This window comes from Sceloporus occidentalis, unplaced genomic scaffold, assembly GCF_023333645.1.
Source record: "Sceloporus occidentalis isolate IW3139 unplaced genomic scaffold, rSceOcc1.0.p SCAF_1, whole genome shotgun sequence".
NCBI lineage: Eukaryota > Metazoa > Chordata > Lepidosauria > Squamata > Phrynosomatidae > Sceloporus > Sceloporus occidentalis.
The window spans coordinates 250,050,804-250,064,121 of NW_028316981.1; the positions used below are offsets into that span (position 1 = coordinate 250,050,804).

The 13,318-nt window shown below is 39.5% G+C and overlaps 1 protein-coding gene across 7 annotated transcripts in view; it reads right to left on the reverse strand.

The window, feature by feature from the left end:
* Positions 1 to 13,318, reverse strand: part of CSNK1G3 (casein kinase 1 gamma 3) — a 79,715-nt gene that overhangs the window by 2,480 nt on the left and 63,917 nt on the right. For 5 of the 7 annotated variants that reach the window (XM_089491582.1, XM_089491603.1, XM_089491574.1 and 2 more), the window contains 2 exons: positions 11,301 to 11,407; positions 9,828 to 9,851 (listed from right to left, as the gene is read on the reverse strand). In XM_089491582.1, coding sequence (XP_089347708.1) covers positions 9,828 to 9,851; positions 11,301 to 11,407 — 131 coding nt within the window. Of the gene's footprint in view, positions 1 to 9,823; positions 9,852 to 11,300; positions 11,408 to 13,318 lie in introns of those variants that run through there. The other 2 variants (XM_089491608.1, XM_089491595.1) reach the window with 2 other exon arrangements.

The following is a 13,318-nucleotide window of genomic DNA, read 5'->3' on the forward strand; positions in this document are numbered from 1 at the left end:
AAGCAGATTTCTAATTAATGCCATTAGATGCATACAGTATATCTACATGCAGTGGTGAAAGGTTATGGAACATCATCAACAAACAGAACACAGAACATTGTCCTATATACTTGTTTCATTAAACACAAATAAATCATACATAAATACGTGACTGTTCAGATATAAAGGTGAAATTTTGGATTTGGCCTTTGATCCTATTATGGGGGAAAGGTGGTGCATGCATTCAATAAAGTAAATACATAAATAACCTGTCTTTTCTTGGAAATAGTGGTGTGTTATTTGAATGTAGTTTCAACGGTAGAATGTACCATTGAATATTTAGAAGATAATTAACTATATCAAATCTGTTTCTTTTAGATTTTAGAAGGTTGTTAGAACAGCATGTGTTTTTTAAACTAGGAAAGGCAGGTGGAATCAGTGGTTTATATTTCTGGATTCATCTTGTAACACAGTGCGCCCGTGTTTTACATGGGTGCGCCATATGCAGCTTCCAACATGAGCTGAAAGCCACGCCAGAAGAACCTGTCGTGCACCCCAGAAGAACTAACGGGGCACGTGTCTGTGGTGCAAGTGCGAGCCCCATTACTTCCCATTACGCTGATTTCCCCTTACGCGGAGGGATCCAGAATGGATCCTGGCATAAGGGGAGGGCCCACTGTACTGTATGTAATTTGCTTGGCTTCTTTTGCTGTTTAATGGCCTCAGTAACATCAGCAAAAGTTGAATGCTGACAGTGCAACACAGGGTGGACAAATAGTGAAGAGAAGTGGTCTGTACCAGTATCAGAGAGTTCAGTATGGGATGAGTACTGCTCCAGCAAAGAAACAAAGCAAAAGACTGTATGCAGTGGACACCACACCCCTGTCTTTACAACAGACATAAAGTCACATGTGGCCCTCAAGCTGTTTTTGAGTCACCCAAGGATACCCCCCCCCCCCTTAAAACATTTGGCATTAAAAAGTTAACAACAACAAAAATGCTCCCCACAGCCTTTGGCTTACTCTGTATGAAAAAAAATGTTATGTGTAAAATAGTCTATAGGGTCCAAAACAGCCAAATTTTAGGGGTTTTTTTGTTTGTTTTTAAAATTAACGTAAAAAATTGCCTCCCATGGTCCCTAGAGATCACAACAGAGAAGGCAGTAACAAAATCTCATGGGTCCACAGTCTTGTGTAGTTTGCTTATTCCTGTTTTAAGAAAATGCTTCAACTGCTACTACAATATAAAAGCACATTAGAAGACTACAAAATAAAGGTAATAATAGTGATGTACAGTCTACCCTTGCTTTACACGGGGGATCCGTTCCAGACTCCCCTGCATAAAGCAAACACTGCGCATGCTCAAAATCTATTTAACTGAATGGGGCTCGTGCATGCGGAGGTGCGCACATGCCATAGGCGCACACCCCATTAGTCACAATGGGATGTGCTGCCCCTTGCGCTCCACGCAGCTTTCACCATATGCTGAAAACTGTGTATAGCACACCCGCATATGATGCGGGCACACTGTAATTTACACGGAAGCTGTGCTGTAATACTTTCTATGGTGCACGCAGCCATCGCACACGCATGCTGCGCTGTTGCATTTACGAGCCCCATTCATTATAATGGGGCTCAAGCATAGGCGGAATTCACCTTACGCAGGGTGGTCCGAAATGAATCCCCTGCATAAGGCGAGGTTCCATTGTAATTTAAAATGAGAACTGGCACAATGTAGTGGTTTGAATGTAGAACTAAGACTTTCCAGGAGACCAGTTGAAATCCCTGCCCAGCCATGGAAACGGCATTTGGTGACTTGGGCAAGACACACTCTCTCTGCTTTAGAGAAATGGAATGAAAGCACATTCAGAATGGACTCATTCAGATATACATTACTGAAGATGATGATCAATCCAAATCCCATCTCTGGAATTTGAAGATCTGTAGCCATTATAACCTCTGCCTTGTCTGGATTCAGTTTAATTCTGTTAGTGCTCATCTGTTAATGGTCTCCAAACATTCTGCAAAAACAGAACTGCTTCTCCTGAATTAAATGGAGGAGAACTTACTAATAAAACTTCACTCCTAAACTTCAAACTATCTCTCCCATCCCATTCATATAGTTGTTGGAAAGGTCAGATAAATGTAAGGCATGTAAGCACTGTAGAGATACAGAACCTTGTAGAAGTCTTCATGTACACATGCATACATGTGCATGCACACTTACTAACTTTCCCATATTTCATATGCTAGAACTTTGGGGCTTTTTAAACTTAATACTTATGTCATAATAAAAAAAATATTTTGCATCTTCACGCTATTGAGTAACTGGTATATACCAAGTGATAACAATAGCAATTAAATTCATTTCTCTGCCCAGTTGTAATACAACAAGATGAAGAGAATTCAAAACAGAAGGTGAATATTTTTGCAAGGCACATTCTACCCTTTTATGATGCCTAACTGAGAAAGATTGCATGCTATGGCACATGAAAAAGAATTCTGTGAGCTGAACCACAATAGAGAATGTACACTGGAGGGGGAGAGGTGTTCACATAAACAATAATTTAGCACTAGAAATTTCCAATTTGCAATTTGTTGCATAGGTGCAGAGTGAGTGTTTGTGCCTCTCATATAATTCACCCTGCCCCACTGCAACAAATCCTTGGTAATTTCTAGTGCTAAATGATTGTTTATGTGGACACCTCTCCCTCTCCAGTGTACATTCTCTATTGTGATTTAGCTCACAGAATTTAAGTTAGATGAAGCAATCATCGAACAGTATAAAAATGTTATAGGAGGAAATGGTGTGATCCCATCATCGATCCAAGCTTGGAAATAACTTGACAAAATTAACTTGTTATCATTAATTTATAAACTTCTGGACCTTCAATTTTTGAATTTGTCTGAATTGCTAATACAACAGCAGCATTTTTTAATGAATGATGAACTTTTCATTACTTTGATTTGTTGTGTTTCAGATAATAAAATTTGGGGGCCATTTACTTATATTTTTACTGATTTTTGTTTTACAATTTAGCAAATTAATTTTTCTTATTAATTGTTAACAAATTTTCTTTAACAATGTTTGTTTTCTTTAACTGTGACTTTAATGTGTTGGCACTACACATCTGCAAACTTTGCTCCCCACCAATCTCTTGATTATACTTAAAGGACAATAATGTTCCAAGACAAAGTACTGAATAGCTGTAAACTATCTCTTCCAAAAACTTGATCTCCTGAATTATTTTTAAATGGGGTCTATTAACAAAGCATTTTACTGTTGCTTGAATTGAAGAAAATAATAACATTAGTAAATGCCTAATAATTTTATTTCTGTTTCTTTGGGCAGACATTTTTTATAAACATTACAAGCTGCTTTGTGGCTTTAAAAATCTCTCCTTCCAGATGAAGAACAAGTCCAATGACATGTCCTATACTGAATGGTCACTAGAGGGCCTCCTTTCCACAAGTACTATTTGCAATTTCTATTTCCAAATGGTCTATTGTATCTTTTTCTTGTGAGACAGACATTTCACTATCTATTTGGGACAAGAGATGTATATGTATAAACTGTACATAGAGACTCACGAGGTATTTATGTTTACAGGAATCTAATGTACTGGAGGCTATAAAATGTTTCAAAACAAAACTGACTAGTGGAAACAATTTTCAGACTTCATTATAGGAGCATCATTTGAGAGAGAATTGGTAGGCAAAGCAAATGATTAACAGTCATCCCTCCATATTTGCGGATTTGATATTTGCGGATTTGATTATTCACAGATTTCATTAATATGTTCTCTCTAGGACTGTCTAGGTCCTCCAGTGCAACTTTGTGGTCAACTTTAACTAAAGGTTGCACTGAAAGACCATTTGTAGCTACTCCAGTGCCATTCTATGGTCAGTGTATGTTGGACATTGACCACAGAGTTGCACTGGAGGACCCAGAGATTCCTAGAGAGGTGTCCTCTCAGGTAAAAACAGTGTTTTTGTTATTTGCGGTTTTTCCATATTCACGGGAGTCTTGTTCCCCTAGCCCTAGCAAATATGGAAGGACAACTGTATTTATCTGAGCTGCTAACTAGGTAGCCTATTTAAAACAACCTCTGTACTATATAGCTACCAAGGAAACTATCAAATCTTGTTCAATCTGAAACCTTACATATTGGAAAGGAAATGTCACATTCTCATTCCTCCAGCAACTTTAACTTTCACTTTACCATACTGCACTTATACAAAACATCTATACTTTACCGTTTCCCAGTTCTATTTTACAGACTTTTAATTCTGGTTTATAGGAACTTTGGCCATTTGTTCTCTAGAGCTTTTTCTTTTCACATGCATTGAATTTATGATTGAAAAGCACAGGGTGGTTTTGTCCGCCATTTTGACTCCATAAACCAGTATAACTTTCAACAAAGCCTCTATTCCTACTCCCTTGAATAGTATGATCACTGTAACTATCAAGTATGTAAAGAATTAGGGGCATGAGCATGCTTTAAAAAGGAAGCAACAAAAGATGCTGCAAACCAAGTATATGAGATTATGGCCCTATACAGACCGGCCTGAAAGGCCGGCCTGGGGATAGAGTGAGGGCATCGCGTCCAGATGACACAAGCCCTGACTCTGCCCCCAGGGCTCCATGATGCCGTGCGCCGCTTCACATGACACGCAGAATCATGATGCTTCTCTGATGCTGAGTCCATACGATGCAGCGCCGAAGGAGCACCATATAGCCATGTCGCTTTTGCAGTTCCTTTTTGCCCCCTCAAAACAACATATTCACAATATCCTCAAAAGGCCAGATCAGAACTGCGGTGTGAGGTTGCTGCGGCCCCAATCTGACTAGGAAAGGAACGGTCTGTCGAGCCCCTTACTCAGATTTTACCTATGCTACTGGAGAAATAGTCAAGGCAAAAAACACATTCTGGAAGGCACAAGGATATTGTGAATATGCTGTTTTCCAGAATGGTTCTGGAAAGGGACAGAGAGAAAAGGGAGCTAATATGGCAAGGGTTACAATGTGTCAGCAGCAAATAGTGTCCTTCCTACTATAAGATGCATTTTTAAGGTGAAACTTGTATCCATATGAAAATTTACAAGTCACTTGGTAAATCAAAGATGTTTAGCAAAGTTTATTAAGTTTCACATATTCTAGATGAAACAGTCAAGAGCACTGAGGTTAAACGGAATATACAGTGTGCCCACGCTATAGGCAGGTGCCCCACATGCGGCTTCCAGCTTACGCAGAAGCTGCGCGACTGGAGAGTGAATGGTGAGCACACACGCAGTACATGCACTCTCCCACGCCGCAAGCACAAGCCCCAGTCAATCGAATGGACTCGAGCTTACGCGTTTTTGGCTTACATGGGGGGGGGGGTCCGGAACGGATCCCCTGCATAAGCCAAGGGACCACTATACTTAAGAAGCATAACTGTCTCAGTTTTGGCTGTTCAAATACATCTATTTCCAAAGAATTTTTGTTATGTTGGCAAGACAAATTCCATCACTGATATTTCTGACTGTACTATAGTAAGAAAATCTACTGGATGTAGTATATCTTGATTTCAGTAATGTCTTTGACAAGGCCCCACACAATATTCTTGCAAACAAGCCAGTAAAATATGGGCTAGACAATGCAACTATTAGGTGCCCAGCAATGGCTCCTCTTCACCTGGAAATGGTGAAAGGTCTGGAAACCATGCCTTATAAGGAGCAACTTAGGGAGCTGGGTATGTTTAGCCTGGAGAAGAGAAGGTTAAGAGGTGATATGATAGCACTGTTTAAATATCTGAATGTATGTCATCTTGAGGGTGGAGCAAGCTTGTTTCTGCTGCTCCAGAACTAGGGTCTGGAAACCATGCCTTATAATGAAAGACTTAGGGAGATGGGTATGTTTAGCCTGAAGAGGAGACAGTTAAGAGGTGATAAGATAGGCCTACTTAAGTATCTGAAGGGGTGTCACATTGAGGATGGCACACACTTGTTTTCTGCTGCTCCAGAGACTAGAACATGGAGCAATGGATGCAAACTACAGGAAAAGAGATTTCACCTCAACATTAGGAAGAATTTCCTGACAGTTAAGAGCTGGTTGATAGTGGAACACACTGCGTCAGAGTGCGGTAGAGTCTATTTCTTTGGAGGTTTTGAAACAGAGCCTGGATGGCCATCTATTACTAGTGCTTTGATTGTGCATTCCTGCATGGCAGGAAATTAGGTCTCTTCCAACTCTATGATTCTAAATTTACACTGGCATATAATCTCCTTGGTAAGCCTGCCAGCATAATTGCTGTTAGAGGCAGAGATAGAGGGCAAAAAATACCACAGTCACAGCAACAATAAGGAAAGGCAGACAAATTCAACAACAGAAGGAGAAAGCTATCAACTTCAAGCAGCCTTATTACTCCAATGTTTGCACACCACATAAGAGATGAATCTTGTGGTGTGGTGATTATTCAAGCCAGATTTCTAAAAGCATAGTCTGAGTTTTCTGTGGGTTTTACGGGTTATGTGGCCGCGTTCTGGATGTCACCCTTTGAAGATGACAGCCACAGATGCAGGTGAAATGTCAGGAATACATTCTTCCAGAACATGGCCACATAGCCCAGAAAACCCACAGAAAACTATGGACGCTGGCCATGAAAGCCTTCACATAGCTCTGAAAGCCAGTGGTGGATGAGCAAGATGGTAAAAGGTCAGTAAACAAAGCCCTATGAGGCTTGGGGACAGGGTATGTTTTGTTTAGAGAAGAGAATATTGATAGGTGACATGATGCAGAAGTTGGAGCAAACTTGTTCTCTGCTGTTCCGGAGACTAGGACTTGGAGCAATGGATTCAAATTGCAGGAAAAGAGAGTCCACCTAAACATTATATGGAACTTCCTGCCATAAGAACTGTTCAACAGACTGTCTCAGAGAATGACTGCATGGCCATCTCTCAGGAATGTTTCAGCTGTGTATTACTGCATGGGAGAGCATCAGACTAGATGGCCATCAGGGTCCCTTCCAGTTCCATGATTCTATAACCCAACCCAACCCACCCAACCTCCATCTCATGGGAAAATAGAGACTGGCAAAATATGTTGTTTGGATCTAGTGATCTTTGCCTCCTGACAACAACCATCTGCCTTTCTTTGCCACCACAGTATGGCCCGGGGGGGGGGGGGGGAGAGATGCAATTGCAAGTGTAATGGACCATTACAATAGCAATAGCAATTATTCCAGCTACTGTTTCCATAGGTATTTCTGTCTCTATACAAATGTAGTATCAATGTTTTATCCCAGCAATAGCAACATGGAAATAAAGAGCCATTCGAGAAAAGCAAACATACGGAACAAGTGTAACATGTAGAACAGGGGTAGGCAACCTGCGGCCCGCGGGCCGGATGCAGCCCGGCGAGGCCTTGGGACCAGCCCCGGCCCGGTCCTGCCACCGATTGCCGCCGGGGCCTTTGGGGGGCAATTGTCTATAGAAGCCTCAGAAATATGCATTTATATTAACATTTTTTTAAAAATCAGCAAATTTTTTTGCGTGTCCTCCATTTTTTTAAAAAAAGTGTCTTCCGTTTGAAAATTTTGTCCTACACTTGTCCTGGTTTATTTATATATTTATTTAAAAAAATAATTATTTATTTTTTGGCTTTGCCCCCCCAGTTGTCTGAGGGACAGCAACCCGGCCCCCGGCTCAAAAAGGTTGCCTACCCCTGATGTAGAAGATATTTTTGTAAGAACAATTTGTAAAAGTCCAGATATTCTACCTACTGTAGCATTTGGAGAAACAGTTAAGCATGTGTTCTTCTCAATTCTAGGTGGGATAGACTTATTAAATCCATGACTATGGAGTAACTGAGTGCTGTGCTTACTCTGCAGCTTTATTAAGGTAACTGTGTCATTTTGTCAAGGTATATAATGTTGGTATGTGATGTTGTCAAGGTATGTGATGTTATGGCTTCAATGAAGATATCCTACATTGATGTTAGACCTTAATTTGGGGTGAGGTGCCAGCAGTGTTCTGAGGATACCCAGCTTTATTCCTCTGTTATATCTGAATGAAGATAAGGTGTAACACAGTCCAAACTGCTGCTTGAGTGTTATAATGCATTTATCAAGACTGAATTCTGGTAAGATAGTAGTAACCACTTCCTAGGAACATATCTGGAACATTAACTAGTTCTGGTCAGAGTTACATTTCCCATAAAATATAGAAATAGCTTTTGTGTGTTCCTGGATCTATCTTAGATAGTACGACTCAGATAATCTCAATGGCAAGAAACACCAAGGGTAGATATAACTTATATGCATAGGAATAAACCTTGGCACCATCATGCATAGATAACTTGATGAAGGATTACTGTAATGTTTTCTTTGAAAGACCACACTTGAAATTGACTCAGAAGCTGCAATGTACTATCACTTGAATTTACTGTGACAGAAACATAGCATAAGCCTTCTCTGTGGTAATACAGTGGAGCCTTGCCTTATGCGGGGGATCCGTTCCAGATACACACCCCACCTAAGGCAAATCCCGCATAGGCTCAAGCCCCATTCGATACTGGGGCTTGTGTGTGAAGTGGCGCAGCGCACGCGCCATTCATTTAATGGTGATGCGGCTTCCATGTAAACAGGAAGCCGTGTATGGTGCGCGCCTACATATGGAGCAGGCGCACTGTACTATACTATGGAAGGCCTTCCTTACTGTTATTTGGGATGAATTAAGTATAATGACATTCTGAAGGTTATTAAATGTACATTTTTGCACAGCATTCTTTGATCATTAGCAATGATTTTTAGGCTTATTCTGTGACATATCCTGATATTTTTTATTGTTTAGGAATCCCTCCTTTCTGTAGCACACATTTTTTTAATTGCAAGCATAGAGGCAGGTAGGTGTGTGTGTGTGCGTGTGTACACATTCTTTCAAGTTGCCTGCCAATTTATGATAGCCCCATGAATTTCATGGTGTTTTCTTGGAAAATTACTATTCAGGGATGATTTTGCCAGTTTCTTCATCTTAAACAGCCTACAGTACCTGTTATTCATTGGTGATCTCCCATTCAAGTACTAACCAGAGTTGAACCTGCTTAGCTTCCAAAATAAAATGGGATCTCATACCTTTAGGGTATTTAGACTCCCTAGAGGCAGATAATGTTTTATTATTATCTTTCTAAACTGGGTATCTTTGGGAAAACAGCAGGGTAAAAACTGTCACAATAAAGAAATTATAAAGGTAAGGATGTTGGAAAGTTCTACCTTTTAAAAAAATCTACTATTTACTTATCTTGTTAAAAAGTTACTTACAACAAGTGAATGTAATTAAAAGTAACCTTGCCCACAGACTGTTTTCAATTTTATCATTCTTTCCAGAAATGTATGGAAGTCTAGATTTAACAGAAGCAATTTTTGTACAAGACTGTGATATTATTACATCAATACCTTAGTTAAATGTGTTAATATTTGCTATTATTGAGCAACAATTCAAATGCTTTATTTATGGTGTTAAGACATTATGGCAGAAGTTTGAACACCTGTAAGTGTTACTTTCCCCTTAAAATGGCATATCAATGTATAAAAAGCTGCATATTAACTGCACTGACATTAAAGAATAAATTTAGATGTACTAAATAACAATGCACGAAGATCACATCACTTCAAAACAAACAAGAACTGAAGCAGGCAAAAGTGTTCCTAAAGAAGCTATTATCTTTTTTAAAGATAAATAATTAATAAAGATAACAATTAAGAACATTAGAATCATTGCTTTTTTCTTTCCCAATCATTTGCTCTAGAGAACTATTTTATTTTTAAATGCTCTGGAGCCATTTCTGCCTGCCTGTCCTTTAAAACTCACCACATGTTCAATACTTTCTGGCAGCTAATACAAAGAAAATACAAGAGAGAAATGAATCAGAATGCTATACATCACAAAAAGCAGCATTTTGCAAATATATACAATGCTGAAAAAGGCAACAAGATACGAAGGCCATAATTAGCAAATATCAATGAAATTAATATGAAGCAATCAGAACAAACAAATGTTGCTACTGGAGTTATTAAACTACTTCTAAATCATGCTTAAGACTGTAGCTTAAAGACCTTTCTAGCCAATTTATAGTGATTGTAGCACGTTGCTCATTTTTCACAAGCAGAAGCTGGTGCTTCTGATATCAGTGAGCCAATAAATCTCTTTTAGGTTTCAGTCTGAGGTTAATAGAGCTATCCAAGGTGCTGAATCCTATGTCTAATGTATGTTCAAGCGACACAGGTAACTTCTTTATAATGACAACTTAAAACCTGGAACAGATTTACCATCCCACTGACATCAAAGCTATCAGCTACCACTGCTAGTCAAATTAGATAAATATTTCCCCATGAGTTTTTAAGATAGGATGTACTCCACCAAACTGCTGTTTCAAAATAGCCTTGTTTTTAACCCACTATCACCCCTTGCAAATACAGATTCTGAGTGATCTGCCCTGTAGAGAGTGATCGAGCTAGATAAGTACAGGGAGGACATAAACAGATGCCCCATATTTCCTTGGTAGGTTGGGTGCCTTAGACTCAAGGAGGAAAGAAACTGCTCAATGACAGCCTCCTCAAACTTTGTGACCTCCAATATTTTATACTTTAAGCCCCCTAATTCCCAGCCAACCAGCCTAGCCAATGATCAAGAATCCCAGGTTCTGCATTCCAAAACATCTGGAAAGCAGAGAACAGGAGTGGCCAAACTACTGGGTCTAAGAGACCCGTTTCCAGATAGCCTTTACTGTTACTGCCTTTCCAGAGAGGTCATTTTGAAAGCTTTCATGCAGACATTCTAGTCTTCCTTTATATGTCATTCTGGGAACAACTCTATTTTAGACAGCTCACAAAATGGAGTGGCATCAATACATCAAGTGATACTGCCAATTTTCAGCAACAAAAAATCCATTCCATAATCATACGTTGTTCTTGTTACTATGGAATCCTGTGTAAGTCACAATTGGTAAAAGTGTGTACAGTTGGTAAAAATATACAGGGCAAGGTATTATAGTGCTATGCGAAGCTTACATGAGATTAGCACTTCTTCCTTGGGAGGTAGAAGCTACCCTTGTTTGGAACATTCTGTATTTCCAGAAAGAAAATATTTTTCTCACAAATGACAGAAACTTCATTTTTTTCCGTACTCTTTTACCCCTTTTTAGAAGTTCAAACTGAAGCTGTTATATCACTTGCTTATTACAACTAAGAACAAAAACAGCAGGGATCAAATAGTAACTTGTAGTATCAACATCTTAATATATACTTTCAATATAGACATTATTTAATTTATGTCAATACATACTTGGTTTCATCCATTATTTCTACTTCCGTAGGGGCTGTGATAGGTGCATTTGAACGGCCTGCAGTAGGATCATCTGTGTTGAGCTCTCCATTTGTTGAACTAACAACCTGCAAGTACAAGTATTTCCAAAAATTTATAAATGTTTGGATTTGCTACAGTATTTGACAGCACATCAAAGAGCTGTGATTAGTACGTTAATATTATTTTTGTTTATAACTATATTTCTATCCAAGCCTCATGCATTTCTAATGTTAATCTTTCTCCAACTGCTTGTAGAAAAAGCCGTCTACAAAAAAGTGACGACTGAAAGGGGAGGGGTAATGTTGTAATCCTGCACACACTAACCAGGGTGTTAAGTTCCAATGAATAAAAACAGACTTTTGAATAATATGCATAAAATTACACTGTATGTGAAATACTATCATATTTAGATCTAATTGCAATTTGCCATAAACCATAACAGCTATTATATGAGAATAAGATCTTGTCATATGCAAAACAGGTAGCTACACAGCACATTTCAACTTTAAGAAACAATGATGAAGGGTTACTATGAAGCAAGCTTTAGATCAGTTGTTCCCAAACTTTGGTCCTCCAGATGTTTTGAACTTTAGCCCTCAGAAATCCTCACTACTGTCCAAGTTGGCTGGAGCTTCTGGGAGCTAAAGTCCAAAATATCTGGAGGATCAAAGTTTGGGATCCACTACTTTAAACTGACTGCACAGTGTAGGCTGTCCTGTAAAGTGTAATTTCTGTAAGAATATGCACCTAGGATAAATGTAATGACAAGCAAGAAGTAACAGCATTAGCACCCTTCACATGTCCTTCAACTTCAAACTCACTACTAGGGCTGATGGGAGTTTAAATCCAGTTTCTCCATGTAAGAAAAAATAGGTACCATTTTTTCTGCTGCATGAAAATCTTGGCTTGCTACATGTCTGCCAAAGCTACAAAGATTTGGAAAATATTTTGAGCATAAAGCTGGGTAAGATCGTGTGGACATCATTTTTTGTTTCATTTCATGTTTTGCATATTTCAAGAATATGCAAAAAATGCCTCACACCTTCACAGATGGGCCAAAAGGGCCACTGTTAGGCTGTGTTGGGGGTGTGGCATTTACACGACACACACCCTGAACATGGCCAGAAGCCACTCTGAGTCTGCCAAAACCTGGAACAGCTGGGCCAAAAAAGAGTGGGAAAAACAGCTCCTTTTGGGCGGCCCAGTTCAGGAACACAGCAGCGGCCTAAATCGGGACCGGGCATGTGCGGTTACCACAGTCCCACAGTGATTAGTGCAGGAGTGGTCTCCAGCCACTCCTTTTGCCTCCTCTGCTTGAGGCCATAGTAAGCCATTCATCGGTGACACAAAAATACCACTTTAAAGAACTTCAGATAAATCTTGTAACAAAACCTTTGGTTTTGAAAAGGTAGAGTTGTATGTCTGTGTTTAGATTTAAGTATGATGCTGGCTACTCCCTTTCCCAAAAGGAACTATACAAAACCATACTTATCTCAAGTTTTAAAGCACCCTGCACAACTAAATAGCCCTTTGTTAACACTTAGGCGACAGCCAGTGTGCTGTAGTAGTTAGAGTACTCGACAGCTCAAGAGATCAGGCTTCATTTCCTCACTCAGCTATGGAAAACCACTGGGTGATCTTGAGGGAGTCATACATTCTCTGCTGCAGAAAACCTCATGACAGGATTACCTTAGGGTCACCACAAGTCAGAAACAACTTGAAGGCACACAACAGCAGCAACACGTGAACAACACGTTCACATAATTTACTGCCACATATTTTACAGTACATGCCATGGAACAAAAGAAAGATGAATAACATAGGTCTTTAAATACTGCTCAATAGACAAATTATTTTTCCAAATCAAGTTGACCCTAGAACCTTGGTGGCCGGGGGGGGGGGGGGGGACTGACAGCCTGAAGACAACTTTAAAACAGAATTTACAAAAATAGTTTGAGAGCCTGAGCAAACTGAAATCTTCCTACATTAAGCAATAT